Source organism: Chlamydotis macqueenii, chromosome 6, assembly GCF_036417535.1.
Source record: "Chlamydotis macqueenii isolate bChlMac1 chromosome 6, bChlMac1.mat, whole genome shotgun sequence".
NCBI lineage: Eukaryota > Metazoa > Chordata > Aves > Otidiformes > Otididae > Chlamydotis > Chlamydotis macqueenii.
This window is the reverse complement of record NC_141561.1, coordinates 2,100,861-2,118,380: the sequence shown is the minus strand read 5'-3', so window position 1 is coordinate 2,118,380 and position 17,520 is coordinate 2,100,861. Positions and strand designations below refer to the sequence as shown.

The 17,520-nt window shown below is 36.2% G+C and overlaps 1 protein-coding gene across 1 annotated transcript in view; it reads right to left on the bottom strand.

The window, feature by feature from the left end:
• NEB (nebulin) overlaps positions 1-17,520 on the bottom strand; it is a 124,121-nt gene that overhangs the window by 37,540 nt on the left and 69,061 nt on the right. Inside the window, exons 87-115 of the mRNA XM_086750430.1 lie at positions 17,064-17,165; positions 16,764-16,871; positions 15,585-15,896; positions 15,354-15,458; positions 15,165-15,269; positions 14,508-14,612; positions 13,543-13,650; positions 13,340-13,453; positions 12,385-12,582; positions 11,923-12,027; positions 11,235-11,339; positions 11,039-11,143; positions 10,477-10,584; positions 9,199-9,312; positions 8,513-8,710; positions 7,755-7,859; positions 6,929-7,033; positions 6,509-6,616; positions 6,117-6,224; positions 5,150-5,257; positions 4,416-4,520; positions 4,188-4,292; positions 3,893-3,991; positions 3,562-3,672; positions 3,284-3,388; positions 2,457-2,561; positions 1,916-2,020; positions 773-877; positions 369-473 (exon numbers count right to left, since the gene is read on the bottom strand). Coding sequence (XP_086606556.1) covers positions 369-473; positions 773-877; positions 1,916-2,020; positions 2,457-2,561; positions 3,284-3,388; positions 3,562-3,672; positions 3,893-3,991; positions 4,188-4,292; positions 4,416-4,520; positions 5,150-5,257; positions 6,117-6,224; positions 6,509-6,616; positions 6,929-7,033; positions 7,755-7,859; positions 8,513-8,710; positions 9,199-9,312; positions 10,477-10,584; positions 11,039-11,143; positions 11,235-11,339; positions 11,923-12,027; positions 12,385-12,582; positions 13,340-13,453; positions 13,543-13,650; positions 14,508-14,612; positions 15,165-15,269; positions 15,354-15,458; positions 15,585-15,896; positions 16,764-16,871; positions 17,064-17,165 — 3,471 coding nt within the window. The remainder of the gene's footprint in view (positions 1-368; positions 474-772; positions 878-1,915; positions 2,021-2,456; positions 2,562-3,283; positions 3,389-3,561; positions 3,673-3,892; positions 3,992-4,187; positions 4,293-4,415; positions 4,521-5,149; positions 5,258-6,116; positions 6,225-6,508; positions 6,617-6,928; positions 7,034-7,754; positions 7,860-8,512; positions 8,711-9,198; positions 9,313-10,476; positions 10,585-11,038; positions 11,144-11,234; positions 11,340-11,922; positions 12,028-12,384; positions 12,583-13,339; positions 13,454-13,542; positions 13,651-14,507; positions 14,613-15,164; positions 15,270-15,353; positions 15,459-15,584; positions 15,897-16,763; positions 16,872-17,063; positions 17,166-17,520) is intronic.

Here is a 17,520-nt window from a genome sequence, read left to right as displayed (position 1 = left end):
AGTCAGATTATTCACATACCTAAGCTATCATTAGCCATTGGAGCTCCTGTGTGAATTAAAAAACATTTATTGTTGTACAATTAAGGGGTTACTGTGTACGTAGAGATATGTACAAATAAAGGTTGTTACAGGGTTAACACACGCACCTAAGTAAATGCAACTGAAATTCATTAAGACTGTTCTGTTAATTTCAAAAGGCTGCAATTTTAGCCATCTGACTTGCTCTGTCATTTCACACATCTGCGAAAGTGTAATTCACTTTAAAAACTTCAACTGTCTTCTCTTTCTCAAGAAATAAGTTTTAGTTTCTATTTTGGAAACCTGCTTTAACTTTCTACCTCTCACATGGAGGAACTACTTGAACTCACGTCACTAATAGCATCTGTGACTGCGCGATGATGGAAATGCTCTGGACGGTCTGGGATCGATCTCCAGATTCCTAACTGGCTCATATAATTTTCTTTATATTTCACCTACAAAGAAAATTGAAGAATGAGGTAAAACAATTTGAGAACAGAACACCATGCAGTTGCAAGACATTCCCTTTTTTGAAACATTAGAAGAAAGCAGTGGAAATGAGATTTACTTGCATTCACCTTTGTAACAAAGGCAATCAAGTGTACAATCTTCCAGAGAAGAAGTTCATATTAATAGTGCTGATTATATTTTTCCAATTTTGACACACTTAAATAGAGCAGTAGTACAAGTGGCATATTCTACGTTATGAAATGGCAACGACTAATTAGGAATGAAACTGTTGTATAATACGTACACTGCTAATATCATCGGTGACCTTTCGATGATAGACAATATCCAAAGCGTCTTTCACTGTGTGGTATTTGCCCTTTGTAGTCTCAAATGTTTCTTTGTAGCGCAACTGGTAAGAAAAATAACATAGAATATATTTATCTGACAGGAAATGTTTTCGTTAAATTTCCTACCTCTTAGGAACAACATCCAGGGATATGCTGGTGTCCAACATCCTAATGTAAGCCCTGAGAAACCGCAATTTGGCTGACACTTACAGATAGAAAAGGAGTTGGTACATATAAAGCAACTTTTCTTCCTATTCACTTTCAGACTAAAGACTGAGGAAAAAAGTCTATGTATCACAGGACTACTCTCTAGAATAGCGAAATTGCCACTTTCGGCATAAAACCTACTTATTCCTTCCTCTATGTCCTGATCTAGAAGAAAGCAGGAAGATCATTCCAGTTATAGGAGAATGATTTTCTCAGAGGAGAAATTCAGATGTGCAAAAGTACAGAGATGCTCCTTTGCACAATTTAAAAATCATTCCTAAGAGAGCAGTAAGACTAATCTCTAGAACAAAACACCATCCTTTCAGGATACAACATGCAATCTGAAATACATAGCAAAGATCTCACAAACGAGCAGAGTACTGTTAGCCGTTGCCTTAAATCACAAATCGCTATTCCACGCTTGAAGAAAAAATAAATTTTGCCTTAATAGCCTTGTGTGCTATTCAATATTCAATATTGAATATATTGATTCAATATTTGTTCTCTCTAATCTACTTCTAAACTAAAAAATGAGCTCATTCTCAGTGACACACAAGTTTACTTCTCACACAATTCTGACATCAAAATGTCTGATAAAATTACTTTAAATCTATTTTTACTTTGTTGAAAGACCACACTTCAGTGCAATGGAAAACAAAAATGAATTATAATAAATGAAAAAAAATTACAGTGACATCAAGTAAGATCTTAATAATCTCTGAAATATCAAATGGAAATGTACATGCAAATGGGGTGACCTAGTGTAGAATGCAAACTGACCCACTCTGGGATATTCTATGCTTTGTATGCTTGTTCCCCATTGATCCCTTTTCTGTTCTTTTCATAAAGAAACCAAGACAAAGTAGCAGTGAAAGTGTTCATGGACTACATACATCACTGGCATTCAGGTATGCTCTCTTGGCTCTGATCAAGACTGGTGTGTCAGGGACAGGCGTGTATTTGTCCTTCATCTTCTCATACTGGGTTTTATACTTTTTCTAAGAGAGACAGCAAAAGCAAAAAGTTACATCTTCAGTCTTAGAAGCTTTAGATTTGCTAATGTGGAATACATTATGTTAACACCCAGGGGTGCTACACCATGTGCATAAAGTAATTCTTGCAAAGTGCTTCTGTCAAAGCTTTGGGAAACAAGCTCAGCTGTTCAGCTCTTTCTAGGTCTTCCCGGTCTTGCAGCCAGTATACCTCAGATTCCACAAACAAGCACTTAGAAACAGGTATCTTATAAAATACTAAAATGTATTTTTAAAGTGTACTCTTTTACCACATCTTATAAAGGAAATGTGGAACTTAAGCATAAGAGACAGAAAACTAAATAAAGAGTAAACAGATTTAAGCCTTGAAACTATCACTAAAATGAGAAATAAAACTTCTAAACAGCTCAGCATAGTGCTACCAAACAAAAAAGTATCTTACCTCACTGACCATATCCTTCACATGCCTAGCATGTGTAAAGGCTGGAGTCTGACCACCAGCGTGATGATGGGGCCTCTCTTTTGTGGCAAGTTCCACATACAAGTACTGCAGCAAGAAAAAAAAATAATTTAAAAAAATATACATTTCAAGTAAGTCTTACTTTATCACTCTCAAAAATGACTGTAAATTTATAACGTATACATAACCATACAATTTACCCCAGGAAAAAAATAATGCACCCCTTTCTTTTCCATACTATCCCAGTTCATTTTTCTCTATCAGTACTCTTGATATTTTATAACTGCCAGTAACGTGCTCACAAACCAAGTAGTCAGTCAAACCAAATGTGACATTAATGACCTCTCTGCCCTACATCCAAACTTAGCTTTAGATAAATGCATCCATAAAGGCTGTTTTTTCCTGGTGAGTGTCTTCATTTTGTTCTGCAAGTTTAAAAATTCCACAAAATTTGTAGCTAATTACTCAGATAATGAACTGCTATATGAATAAAGAAGTTATAATGAATAAAAGGTAGATGGATAAAAATATTTATTCCTCTGATGAAGTCAGAGCTTCAGAGTATTTGAACAGAACTGTACCAGGGTTCAGTGCACTATTTCAGATGGACAAAGCCAAACATATCATTATAGCAACATGGTCAACATGAAAATTCACAGTAACTTAAAAATGAGCAATAGTCATTTTAAAGGTCCTCTCTAGGAATTCTACCTTGATTTGAAATGGCCTAAAAAGATTTTGCAGTACTTTAAGAGTATATTAAGAGGGATTTCCCAAGTGTTTTTTTTTTATCAGTACAAATTTTTCACCTGGCTCTGTATTTTTTGCCCTTGCTTGGCTCTTAGGAAGTCAGGCGTATCAAGGATGGAAGTGTATTTTGTCTTCAGCTCCTTGCCTGCAGCTCTGTAAACCAGCTGGAAAGAGACAGGTCCATTAATTATTTCTTCTGATACATACGTTCATTTAGCAGCTGAAGAATCTCAGCTTTGCAATTATAAGATCTCATATTTCAGAAAAAAAAAAACAGTGAGAGGGTCTGAGCTTAATTACAATTAACAAAGATGTGCAAAAATAATATAGAACTTACTTCACTCAAATGGGTTTTTAGTTCTTGAACCGCTCTGTATCCAGGAGTATCCAATACCACATTGTATTTAGGCCACATCTTCTTTGCTGTATCAGTGTATATATAATTAGACTGAAGAAGAAAAGCAGTATCACTTAGGAAGCTCTTTGGTTGTAAAGAAAATTTTACAGAGTAACTTAACAGTATTTTGAAATAACTAACTAGCTGCACGGCAAGAAATTAGGTGTTAAAACTTCACTCATTTTCATCTATTTAATTTCCTGGAAGTACATAGCCTGCATGTAAATAAATCAATCGTTGTTATATGTGGTTCCCAGAAGAAAACTCTTACCCAAAGCTTACGCAGCTGACGAGCACGGACCATATCAGGAGTATCATACAGGAAGCAACCCAAGCCCTTCAACCACTTCAGATCCTCCTTGTACTTATTCTATGAGGCAATTAGAAAAACAAAAATCAAAAGTTAACTTCTGGGATTATTTCATTATCACGTCCCTAAACACAGTTACAAAGCATTTATCTTTATAGAACAGAATGTAAATGATAGAAGCCAAAGTCTACTTTCAGTATAAAAGTATTAGGCCCTTTGTATTCAAATACCAGGTATCTTAACAGAAGTTGCTTACGTCACTTGTGATGTCCCCAACGTAGCGGCAGTGCAGCACCTGAGGAGTGTATGGCAAGGAAATCAAGTGTCCCTGCATCTTAAAGAAATCCGACTTGTAGATCAGCTAAAAGATAAAGGAGAAGAAAAAAAAAAAAAAATTAAAAAAAAAAAAAAAAGCATGTCACATGTTTGTTCAGGACGAAGACTCTAAATCTCTTCTATTTTTTAATGTTAGAAAGACACATACATCACTGACAGCTTCCTGTGTTGCTCTCACTTGACGGATTTCTGGTGTGTCTGGAGTGGTATGAATCTTGTCCTTGTTCTTGTGGTATGTTGCCCGATACAGCCTCTGTATCAAAGGAGACAGCATTCTAAAGGTTAAAAACTTAAAATGGCAAGAAGTTTGGCAGACTGGAAGTACTTCTCTTTTAAGGGTAATATTTTCACTAGGTATTGCATAACTACCAGAGAAAAGGGAGCAAATACACTATTTTCTAACCAGGCAAGGATTTTCCACAACTGTTTTTGACAGCAGCATCTCTAATACGTGGAGAATCTAAGACTCTAATCCTACAAACATGTAAATGTGTATGTTTGATTTTTGTCCTACTAAAGCCAATGATCAAAGAAGTGAGTATATATATATAAAACCTGTCATACAGATACAATAATTTCTACGCAACTTTAATCAAGTAGCAGTAGATTGGTTAATAAAATTAGGCTGCAATTAATTCAGTTTCACAGGATTACAGAAAGTTCAAGTTAGCAAGAACCTTAAAACAGGTTTTAAAAGCCATACAGCCTAACTCCAAGCCTGGATCAATGATCCCTTGCCACTCATGGTGGATATTTGTCTAAACTGCTCTTAAAACCCTCAAAGAACAGGGAGCCTACAACCTTCCCAGCTGATGGACTCCCATTGTTCATATTTTGGACACTACAAGAACAAAGGAAAGCAAAGATATATATTTACTGTACCTCATTAATTACTTGATTCACTTTCTTCACATTTTCAAACCCAACATCTTTAGGTCCCAGAGTATAGCCTTTAGCTTTCATGTGCTCATAGGCTTCTTTATATTTCAGCTATAAAGTGAAAAAAGGAACAAAACCAAACAGAAACTAAATTTTATTGTGATTCTACTTACACTGCAGTTCTGACAGTAATTTATGCAGTATAAAGAGCCAAATTTTTAGAGATAAATAAGTGAGATTTAGCTACGTCAGAGTTAAGTACCCTACACATCACCATTATTTTTACCTTTTTACCTTTTGCCCAAGATTAATAACATTTTAAATTTCTCTCGCATCTAATAAGGTATCCACATCTGCCTGAAGAAATTTATATTTTCATAGTAATTGCTTCAGATAATTATGGGGTTTGGTAACATTTAAACTGTTAACACAAACATTATCAACATTAGAGCTTTAGTGTGCTAATAAGATTTAATTGCCCTGACTAGCCACACCTACGATGTCAGGCCTTGCCTCAGCTATGTTGTAAATACATCTGTCTTCAGCCCTGTTGTCATCCTCATTTCCTGGATGGACACTGGTCCTATGTTATCAGTAACTCGTCTCTAGCCCTGTCTCCTGGGTTTGCCTTGGACCTATGGTGTAGGTAGCTTGTCTCCAATCTCTGCTCTGTTTCCTGCAGCTCTTAACTGGATCCCCCTGGATGGAGCCTGGCCCTGGATCCTCAGCTTGTCTGGGATTGTTGATGCACCCTGCTCTGCGTGCCCCATTCAGGTACAGTGGGACTTCACTCTGGATGATGAGGTTGTGGTCACCCTGAGTTCCTGGCTCAGGCATCCCCACTCTTGTTTCTCTCAGATTTCTCTCATATCCAAGAAATAACTCTCTCAAAGGGTTGTGTCCTCATACAGGATGGGCATCAAATATTCCCTTGCAACTCACGTTGTAAAAGACTGAGTACATTACTTACATCACTGCCAATGTACTGGACATGTTTAGCATGCTGAAAGCCGGGGGTATCTCCGGGAAGGCTGTATCCAGTAGGTAGAGCTTTCACACCAGCCCAGCGATACAAATTCTGCAAGAGAAGGGAGAAAGAGAGAGTTTGTGACAACTGTGTGTAATATTTGAGAGCATTCATTAGCTGCATAGGAAATCTCTTAATCGTAACTCGCGAAAGACCTCCCCCATGTCTGCATTAGAATGCATACTTGTAGCTTAAATGAAGACATTTTCCCACTTTCATTTTAGAGCAGTGAAGCTTAGCTTCTTTATCTGAAAAGCTACAGACAGACATTAACTTTTAAAGAATTTGCTTTTTGAATATCAGAAGCCCTGTGAACCCAGAAGTTTTATACTTACTTCACTCTGTATTTTGTTCGCATGATACGCTCGCTCCAGATCTACTGTTTTGTCAGTAGGAATCACTTTGCCTTTAACATTGTGCATATATTCACCACGATAGACAGCCTGAGAAAAAGAAAAAGGAATTAGAGGAGAGTCGTAATTGTGATATTCTATCACAGTACATATTGTTTGCATACGTAGGAGAATTTCTCCTAAAAAAAATGGATAAAAGTATTTTGGATTCAGGCAATTAACGACATTAGTGATTATGTTGTAATATCTTAATAAAGGCATTAGGCAATGAGTTCTATATAAACAGCAATGACTAAATTATTAAAAAGAAATTATTAAAAAAATATTAAAAGTCACATTTCTAGAACTTGTGAGGTAATGGCATATGCAATATTGGGGGTGAAAGGTGATACAAACACTTACTTCACTTAAATTCAAGCCACTGAGGACATTCTGGACATAGACAGGAGTGTCCGTGACCACAGTGTAGTTATTCTTCATTTTTTCTGCTTTAGATTTGTACTTAATCTGAAGAGAGAAATTCAAGAGCTCTAATTAGTAAGGCTAGTCATTGTTAATTGAATTTATTATATTTACTATATTTAGTATTTATTTTATTACTTAACTATTACATTAATGAACCAGCATTTAAACAGAAAGTGTATTGAAATTACGGCTGAATAATGGAACCTTACTTAGATAAGAACAACCGATGAGTTATATCAAGGAACATTGGGAAATGTCAATACTCATTCCTAGAAGAGGCATATGTACCATATGATAAATATCCAACATACTTCTGGTACAGAACTTAGGAGGGGACATACATTCTTGGAAACCAGAATGATTTTTCTCCCATTTTAATGGCTTAATCCTAAGCTAAGTATGTGTCATAAGATCTTGAGAGGAGAAAAAGAAATAATAAAATTAACATCAAAAGACTTTTTTAAAGGTGAATTCTGCCTAATTTCTGCTTTACTTCAAGGGTTCTGAATGAAGAATTACTGTTTTCAAGTGCTTTTCTGAGAAGACGTATTTAAACATGTGCTTAATGTCAGGTTACATCCCATTCAGGAAAACAATATCTACTTCTTCTAGAGCAAAGTTCAAATAATCACATACGAATACTTCAGCAGAGAAGGATATATAACATTTTACAGATTATATCTGGAGTAGAATAAAGCTACTCCATCTTTTTTGTTCAATGAAGTGAATAAAACTAAGAAGCAGAACCAACGTATTCACTCACATCACTGCGAAGATCGTAGGCATGTTTGGCATGGAGAATTTCTGGAGTGTCCCAAACAAAGCAGCCAATGCCTTTCAGCCAGTTAAGATCATCCTTGTACACCACCTAAGGCACCAGAGCAAAGAAGCAACCTGTAAGATTTTCATTAGGACCTAATCTCTTATTGCTCAATCAGTCCGAAACACAGCCATCAAATGACAGCAAGTAAGGTTTCCAGTATTTTGACTTTTTTTTTTTTTTTCCCCTTGAGAAAAATCAGAACAACTCAGTTTGGCCAATAAATAAAAAAAGTTTCAATAATTTTTTAAAATACTATTTGCATATCTTACTGGGCAATCATTTACCGATAGATCGCTGGCCTACTCCTGGGCTGACCTATGCAAAGCAAGTGTGCAGAAGCTTCACACCACCAGGATTTTATCAGACTTCCAAAGTTTCCACACCTTATGCAACCAAATAGCAAAGGACAATTTACAAACAGGGATGGCTGAACTGGTAGAACTGTAATATTATGACTCAGTGCCCACACTGATAACACTGAAATTTTACACACAAAGCCACATCTCAACTATGCACTTATCGCCAAGTGTTACAAAAACACGAGACAGGTGCTTTTTAGGACCGCATAATACAATGGATTCAAGGGGCAACTTCAGAGTATTCCAGCAAAGTTTTTGCTAAATCATTTCCTCTAACAGAGCATAAACGCAAGAATCTTTTTTAAAAGTGAACCACGAACACACGATTTGTGAACTTACGTCACTGAGTTGATCAGTTACTTTTCGAACATGGGCATTGATCTGAAGATCTGGTAGACACATCCATTCATGGAGATGTGTGCGGTAATCAATTTCACTGACTTTCTTCTGCGCATCCTTAGCAGAAATTATGTCTACCATGTCTGGAATAATGTGGACTTTGGCTTTATTCTTTTCATAGACTTCCTTGTACAGACGCTGCAGAGATAAAGCAGTGCATTAATAATGCTGACAAGCAGTCTGAAGCATTAACTATTGACAAATCTGAAGCAAAATTATTAATGTCCTCATGGAATGTTAGTGGGAGAGCAATCACTTTGGCTTTGACTAAAATTTACATCTTGCCTGCTCTAAACATAATTTGCAGAACCTTAACAAGAGTGATAAAACATGATTTGTCAAATTTTCATTGTGTGCAGATGTTAAGTGGAGGTAGACTACGTAGTAGCCCATTTTATACATAAACATATTACACCAAAGGTTTAGCCATGCAGGGAATTTAAGAGTTGAGTCAGAAGCTCAAAAAGACCTTTGTAGGTGTATTATAGAACTTAGCAAATACTGAACACTGCCAAACGCATGTGGAAAGGCGATATCTGAACAAGGGCATGTGGATTCCCTGAGTAGCCCCTTCGGAGACAGGTATGGTTTCATCAGGGAAACACGCATCAGAAAACTCCACTTACATCAATATTAAGCTTTCCAACTCTAAGGCACCTTGCTGTGTTGGGATCATCCTCAACTCCTCTGGGCAGCGTGTACAATGCTTTAAACTTGTCATACTCCTCTCGGTATTTTACCTAAGCAGAGGCAAAGAAAGGCAACAAACAACTGACTCCATTGAGTCAACTGCATTTTTGGGGCAAAATTCATCAGTAACAAATAATGAGTCCAAAAAGCATAGAAAACATAGTGAAGTCCAAAAAGCAAAGAAAGCCTTTAAAGCAGGATCTTGGTTTTCTATTTTATTTTAAATGGTAAAGAAAGCACATTATAACTATCATGTTGAAAAAAATAGCAACAGCTGCCTAGAAGCTTGAACAATACATAAATGTAGAATAAGCTATTTATTTACTGTTCCAGCTCTTTCATTTAAAGATATTAATTAAGAGAGTGATTTCTCATAAGCCTCTGTTCAGTAAAGCAGACGATTATGTACTTCTACACTCAGTAGAGCATCATTTAAAGACATTTGGTTATTTTCTGACTCAGATGCTTATGCAATTTAGACTAAGAAAAACCCTAACCAGACATTTTCAAGAAGTAGTTTCTATTACTATAAAATGTGACATTTTTTTTTCAGTGAAAAGAACCAGCAAAGGACTATCGAACTGTTAGTGAAATGATTATCACAGACAACTGAATATCTACAGATATATATTATATCTAAATTTAAAACAGATGAGAGTTTAAAAAAACCCCCTTTTTTATACCTATAGTATATGTGTCATAGTTTAGCCCTGATCAGGACCAGACTACACAGTCTCTCTCTCACTCCCCCCACCCTCCAGTGGGACAGAAGGGAGAACTGGTAAACAAAAGGCAGCAAAAATGCTTGGGTTGAGATGAAACAAACAAACAAAAAAATTTAAGAGCAATAACAGAAAAAAAAAAACACAAACAAAACAGTAATGGAAAACAAATACAGTACAATGGCTTACAAGAAATCTCCACACGCAGTTTCTTCTTAGCACCCTCCTCACTTACATACTGAGCATGGTGTCACATGGGATGGACCAGCCCTTTGGCTAATTGGGGTAAACTTACCCCAGCTGTTGGCTAATTAGTAACCTATCCCAGCTGGGTGCCCCAGCCATAGGGGCCACCAGCTCCAGTTCTCCTCCCAGCTCACGTGAATATTAACTCTGTCCTAGCCACAACCAGGACAATATGTAAGGCATGAAGGATTTCATTTCTGGAATTCATGATCTGATTTAAAAAATCAAAGTATTTTATTTACTTACAGTACTAGCATTATGCTTCAGCTCTTTCGCACGTGCTAGGGATACGGTATCAGAGGGCAATATATAGCCAGTAGCTTTCACTCGTTCCCAGGCTTCCTTGTAGAGATTCTACAGGGAAATAGAAAGTCTCTGTGAGTGGAAAAATTCTTCTCCTGGGTAATAACCAATTACCAATAGAAATCAAAAGCCTTTCTCTTTTTATCTATATACCATAACTATTACTTAATATCAAGTGGCTCTACACTAGTTTAATCTTGACAGCACACATAAAGGGTGACAAAAATGCTTTCTAACCACTCAGGTCTTAATTTTGTTCAGATGCCATTTCGTTCAGGGAATCCATTTACTAACGCATGTATTCTGACACAACTGGAACTACAGTTGGAAAATATGCCCTCTGCCTGAAATACAGCATCTCGCCCATACTCAAGCAATGCAGAAGGCTATCACTGGCTTTGATAAACTCTCTGTTTGGACATGTATCTTGAAACCGACTAAAAAAAACATAATAAAACAAAAATCCCACATAGTAGTAGAGAAAAAAGTATGTAGAGACACTTACATTGCTAAAGAGATGTTTCAAATTTTGAACTCTTTCAGAATCCACTGTTTCAGTCACAGTTGTATATTTGTCCTTAGTTTTGTGATAATCTTGCTTGTATTTCACCTGTAAGATAAAAGACAGATTTAATTAACCTGTTTCAACTCGCAGAAGGAGCAAGGGGAAAAGCCTGAGTACAAAAAGCGAGGAGACTCACATCACTAGCATTTGCACCACTCTGCACTGCAGTCACATAGAGAGGCGTGTCAGTAACAACACCAAAGTTCTGCAAATTCTCTTTTCCCGCAGCTGTGTATTTGATCTAAGGAAACAAAACAAAACAAAACAACCATTAATGCTGAAAATGACCAGGAAATTCCCTGCCAGCTTCCTTTAAAATCAGTTCTGGACAACTGAAGCCCAGGATTATGGCCCAGTTGGTCTTAACTTTAAAAGTGACAGGCCATATAAAAGAAACACTTAATGTATAGCCAGTATGAACTAAGGGATAAGGAAAATTGCACACCAGTGTGTAGCATCTAGCAGGCTAAGAGTACAATCAGCAAGGCAAGACACACTATTTTCCCGACATAAATGTCTCACAGAGGTATCTTGTGCACAGGGTAGCATGCAAAAAGACAATCTGTTATTTTCTCACTGTTAAAAACCACAGCCTTGCTGTCCTTCCATTCTCCTAAGTTTTCTGCTCCTTCAGTAACAAAAGTAATCATGTCTCCACAGACTACATTGAAAGCACGGATGATGTTAGTTTGAACAAAATATTTCTGATGTAATAGGAATTATTTCATTGTGCTCTGGACTAGGACAGGTGTCAGTCTCAGTGAATCACAAATGGAAGAGAAAAATCTTCTAGATACACATTTATTTGAGGAAAAGGTGCTTACTTGGCTCTGGAGGTCATATGATTTTTTAGCATGCAGGATTTGCGGAGTATCCCAGACATAACATCCAAGTCCCTTCAGCCAATTTAAATCATCTTTATACACCACCTATACGGAAGAAAACAGGCTAATAAATGAGGAATGAATTTGCCCTCTGTTTGAAGAAAGTAGTATTGGTCTCTTCTCTATATTCAGTATCTTCCACTTGTGCAAACTCAGTGCAGAAGGTTACCACTGAACCAGGCTTATTCAGTAATTACAAACTATTTGGAAGTTTAAATGTGAGCACAGAGAAGACTAGCTCATCTCACAGTTTGAACAATTTTTACCCACAGGATTTGCATGGTTATTAATTTAATATTTAAATACTACGGAAGATATCTGAAAGTACTTTATATTTAAATGCCTTGGGGAAAATTACGTAAAGCCTACTAAAATGTTAAAACAAATAAATGAAACGCATACATCACTCAAAATTTCCTGGGCTTTTCTGGCTTGAATAACATCGTTTTCTTCAGGTGAACAATTCCACTGATGGAAGTACGTTCGGTATTCCAGATCACTGAGGATATACTGGCATTTCTTGGCTAGCACGTGATTCATCATGTCACTTGGAATATGGACATTTGCTTTGGTGTCTTCATAATTCTTCCTGTATGCCAACTAAAAATGAAAGATTGGGGAAAAGGTGAGAAGAGGAAATAGTGTTTTTCTGCCTATTTTCGACTCTAATATGCCATAGTTATAGCATAATCTGAAGTATGCTTTCTGGATTTAGTGGCTAAAATCCCACGGGATTCAATAGGATAAAATACTAGCTTTGATATTAATCACCATTTATTCTGATGAGGTTCTAGAAGGACAAGAATGATGTTCTTCACTACCAGATTTAATAGTTGGTGAGAAAATTAACAAGACTTTGAGATATAAAAAGTCATATGCTACAAACATGTTTTTAATCCAGTTAAATCTCCCTATCCAAATTAAGACAGAGTATTTGGGATTATACTAACTTTATGCCCTACATGACATGCTGTATGTGCAGTGGTGATAACAGAACATCAAATATGCATTTTCTTTTCCAGTTCTTAAATTCCTCTCGCAATTCTAAGTTAACACTTTTTATTGTGAAGCAAAAGTATCCCAAGTCATGTAGTATTCCTTACTGCTCAGACTCTTAAACCAAAATAGAAAAAAGTTTTTTCCCTTTTCTGATATGTCTAATAGCTAAACAAATCCCTTCCTAAATAATTTCAAGTTCAATTATTCAACCCACGTACAAAATAACCATTCAGGAAACATAAACATGTTGAAAACACTTTTACTGATGTTATTAAGCATTGCATTATTTATGTTTAACTATGTCATACTAAAATAAAGAAAATGGCAAATACTACAGAAAGACTAATTCTCTCCTTACTGCGCTCCTTGTTTTCTGGAATGCTAGCGAATGAACGACACTGGGGAAATCACCGATGTCCTTCCCAGCCAGGTAATGGCCTTTCAGCTTCTCATATATTTCCTTGTATTTAAGCTGCAAGATATTCAGGTGGAAATTTTAAAGCTCATTCTAACAACACATAGCGGGGAAAAAAGGAGAAAGTATGGACGATAAATACTAACCTCACTATTTATGTAGTTCGCATGCTTTGCTCCAACAAGTGGAATATATTTCTCATCCAAAGTATATGCAATGGGCTTGCTGATTTCCCAAGCATTTTTATAAAGTTTCTAGACAAACAAAGCACAGAGAGGTTTTGATAAAAGATCCGTTACACTTTCTGTGAAACTTGACTCTGCCATTTATATGCACATGGAATACAACCACTTTAGGAGTAGTTCCTTATTCCATGAATTGTCCCAATAAAGTAAATGAAGAATGTTCATTTTGAACGTTTATTCTGCGTGAGTAAAGCAAATAGAAGAAGTGTTCCAATTCAGGAAGGTAGCTCAGCACAGATTTGAGCTGATCTCTGCTTTCTTTACTATATTTGGAATTCAACATTTCTCATCCAGAACAGCAATAAAAATATCCAAAATGTAGACATGTACTCCTGTTTAAAAGTGCACTATAGAATTGACATCGATAATTTCACAGGTACATGTTCAAAATTGTGAAACATCTCCAATTAATACTGTTGTTTATTATAAGAGCATTAACCGTCAGTTGCACTTTTCTAATAGATCATATTTTGTTAAATATTATTTACTTTCATACTAAACTATTAAGTCCTACTCATATTAATGAGTAGTCACAAGTCAAAAAATAGAGATTTCCCATTAAAATTAGTGAGACTACTCAAAAGTAACCGCTTAATAATGTAAATAATCCACAATTTTCCTCTCTTACAAAAAAAACCAAATGTAAATTTCAGCAGTAGTCTAGGAAGTTATTATTGGCTGGAATTATAAAGTGTTTTTATCACACAAACTCTACTACTACTACTACTACTACCACCACTATTACTGCTTCTAAACTCTACACAGCAGTGCTTTAAGATCAGTTCAATAAGGAAGGAAATTATCCTTATCCCAATGACCCAAACTGGGAAAAACTGAAGAACAGTTAGACATTCGTCAAATCTTACATCACTGTATAGTAAGGCCATATTTTTGGCATGGTTCAGCGCAGGAGTGTCATCAGACCCGATATACTGGCCTTTCTCAAGGTTAAATGTTTCTTTGTATTTTAGCTACAAAAGAAAACAAACACAAGGTTAATTCCACAGGAGAAATAAATTGTCCCAACTAGTCCATCTATTAATTTTCTGTTATCATATCTTCAGTGATGTTGTGTAGTACCTTCCAACCACTATAGCACACAGGCAAATGTCATCGGTATGTCATATTCCGCATTCCACACAGTATCCTAGTGAAATTAAACATACTGATCGGGAAATACAGGTTAGCAGCAACGCCAGGAACTCCACTTGCACTATACAACTGCTGTTCACCAAGAACAGGACTCAGTTTTAAACTACTATAAGCAAAAGCTTTGTAAAGTCTAAAGAAGGGACACGCTACATTCTTCTAGAGAAAAATGCAAAATTATTTTGGACAACAATATTGTGTTGTTATTGCTACTAAACTTATTTACCCCAGAAAAAGTCTATTATTAATGAAGCATGCATATGCACACACACATGCATACATAAGGCTAAACACAGTATAGTTTAGCAAAAGCCATTAAATCATCTACTAATTCTAGTGATATAACCATTTCTATTAAAAAAAAAGTTACATACATCACTCTGATTGACAGAGTTAATCTTTGCCAAAACAATGTCGGGAGTGTCAACCACACTGGTATAATTGGAAAAGTTATCAAGGGCTTCTTTCGTATATGCTCTCTGCAAAGAGAGGAAAAAATTTCTTAAACACAGTGCATGAGAAAGAAAAGCTAATCATGTAACTGCTAAAATATTTTCTCTTACCTTATTTATCAGTTCTTGTGCATTCTTAACTTTCTTATGTTCCACTGAATCCAGAGGAATCCAACCACAGCCACGAAGCCATTCCAAATCAGATTTATAAATATTCTAAATCGTAAAAAAGGAATGAAATTCTTTAATTCAGGATGATGTTTTTCAGTCTTACGTAATATAGACAATATCCTTAGGCCAAACTAAGTGGAAATTACATGGTGTGTACGTAGTATCACTTACATCGCTTTGCAGGTCATAAGCCTTCTTTGCCTGAATACAGTCATTCTGATCAGGATGGCATGTCCACTCATGCAGGTAATGGCGGTAGTCAACATCGCTGACCAAGGACTGACACTCCTTTGCTGCTACAACTGACACCATATCCGGAGGGATGTGAATTTTGGACTTCGTTTTGTGATAGTTTGATTTGTACAATCTGTCATTCTGGATCTCGCCCGCGTGCTCAAACCACACCAGTTTTGGATCATCTCTCATACTGGCAACTCCAACATAGTGACCTCTTTGTTTGACGTATTCAGCTTTGTACTTAAGCTGATGGAAGAAGGGAGAAATACATATTAAATCAACATTGATTATACCTGCTCTGTTTTTAACCTGTGAGCAGCTACAGTTTTGTCAACACAAAGACCAGATGAGACAGGGAGTTGTCAATTGCAGTCTTCAGTTTTCAGTTCATGACCAGATAAAAATATGACACAAACAGTAATGTTACTTTATATAGTCTTTCTACTTCAAAATACATAATTTTATAGATTAATATGCTACCATTTTTCAGTAAACAGTATTTTCAACACTAGAGGAAAGTCTTGTTAGATAATGTTTGCTAATAAGTGTATTTGGCCTCAGTTTTGTAAAAAAAACTTGTAACAAATTATTTGAGACTGTCTGAAGAGTGGAAGTTTATTTGAGGTATGCACATCAGACTGTTTTAATAAAGTGTACATTCAAATTAAGAGTCATGTAATAATTGCAGCATCCATTATGCAAAAATTTAAAATGTAATGGGCATACTATCTTACAGTTTTTAGTGGAGGAAGCCTCCATAATATGCCAGAAAGTTAAATCAGAGCTACACATTATAATAATAATAATATCACTACAATTACTTAACATTTATAAATATGGAAGTCCTCCTCAGTTGATTTTGAAAGGACTGTTTCTGGAGAAAGTGAAGGTGGAAAGGAGAAGCTAACCTTTCAGCAGTGACAGCTGTAAAACCCGTAATAACAAAAATGTCTGAATTGTTTGGAGGACAGTGGAATCCATGGGTAATGAGAAGTTGACTAGATGTTACCCGTAATGCAAAACTTTATGTGTCTGCTGCTGAATTTGCAAGGTCTTTAACATTTCCAGGCTTGCAAGCACTTGCCTTCCTAATATGATGAGAAAAATTATTACCTCACTTTGGACATCATTGGAGTGCTTGGCATGACAGATCTGCACAGTGTCAGGAGGTAAGAGGTACCCAGTAGCTTTTTCTTTCTCCCAACTTTCCTTGTATAAATTCTGTGGAAAATAAAAGTGAAGAGGAATTCAACGCTACTGTAATGATAATTGTTACCATAATATATGTAACCTATATTGAAGTGTGAGGATAATTAATCTTTCCTTTAGGATGTTCTTAATAAGGCAAGTTTTTTTAAATTCCTGGAAAGAATTATTAATGTGAGTAGAAACTGTCAAGGAGAGATCACGTACCTGATTCAGAATTCTGGCTGCCTCTCGGGCCATATCTAGCTGCGGTGTTTCTGTTAGAGTATAATTCGACTTGACCTCATTCCATGCTTTGTGGTATTTAACCTAGAATAGAGAAAGAAGTGATTTCCTGGCAGCACCATCAGAAAACTGGGAAAACATAACACCAAGCTCCATATTTGATGCATAAAATAATATATAAACCCCTGAGTTTGCAAGGCTATTAGACACTACACATTAAAGATACATCCAAATGTGTATTTTTTAAAAAATGAAATTATACAAGACAAGAAATTACAAAATTTCTCAGAGAAAATTTTGAAACTTGTTCCAAGGCAGCTGAATGAACAGGGAAGAATCTTCAGAAGTCAAAGCTGTGCTACTTGGTTCGTCTACAGGGATGTACAGTCAATAGCCAAGCAAGAAGTGTTTGAAGCAGGGCAATAGATTTTGAGCTTTT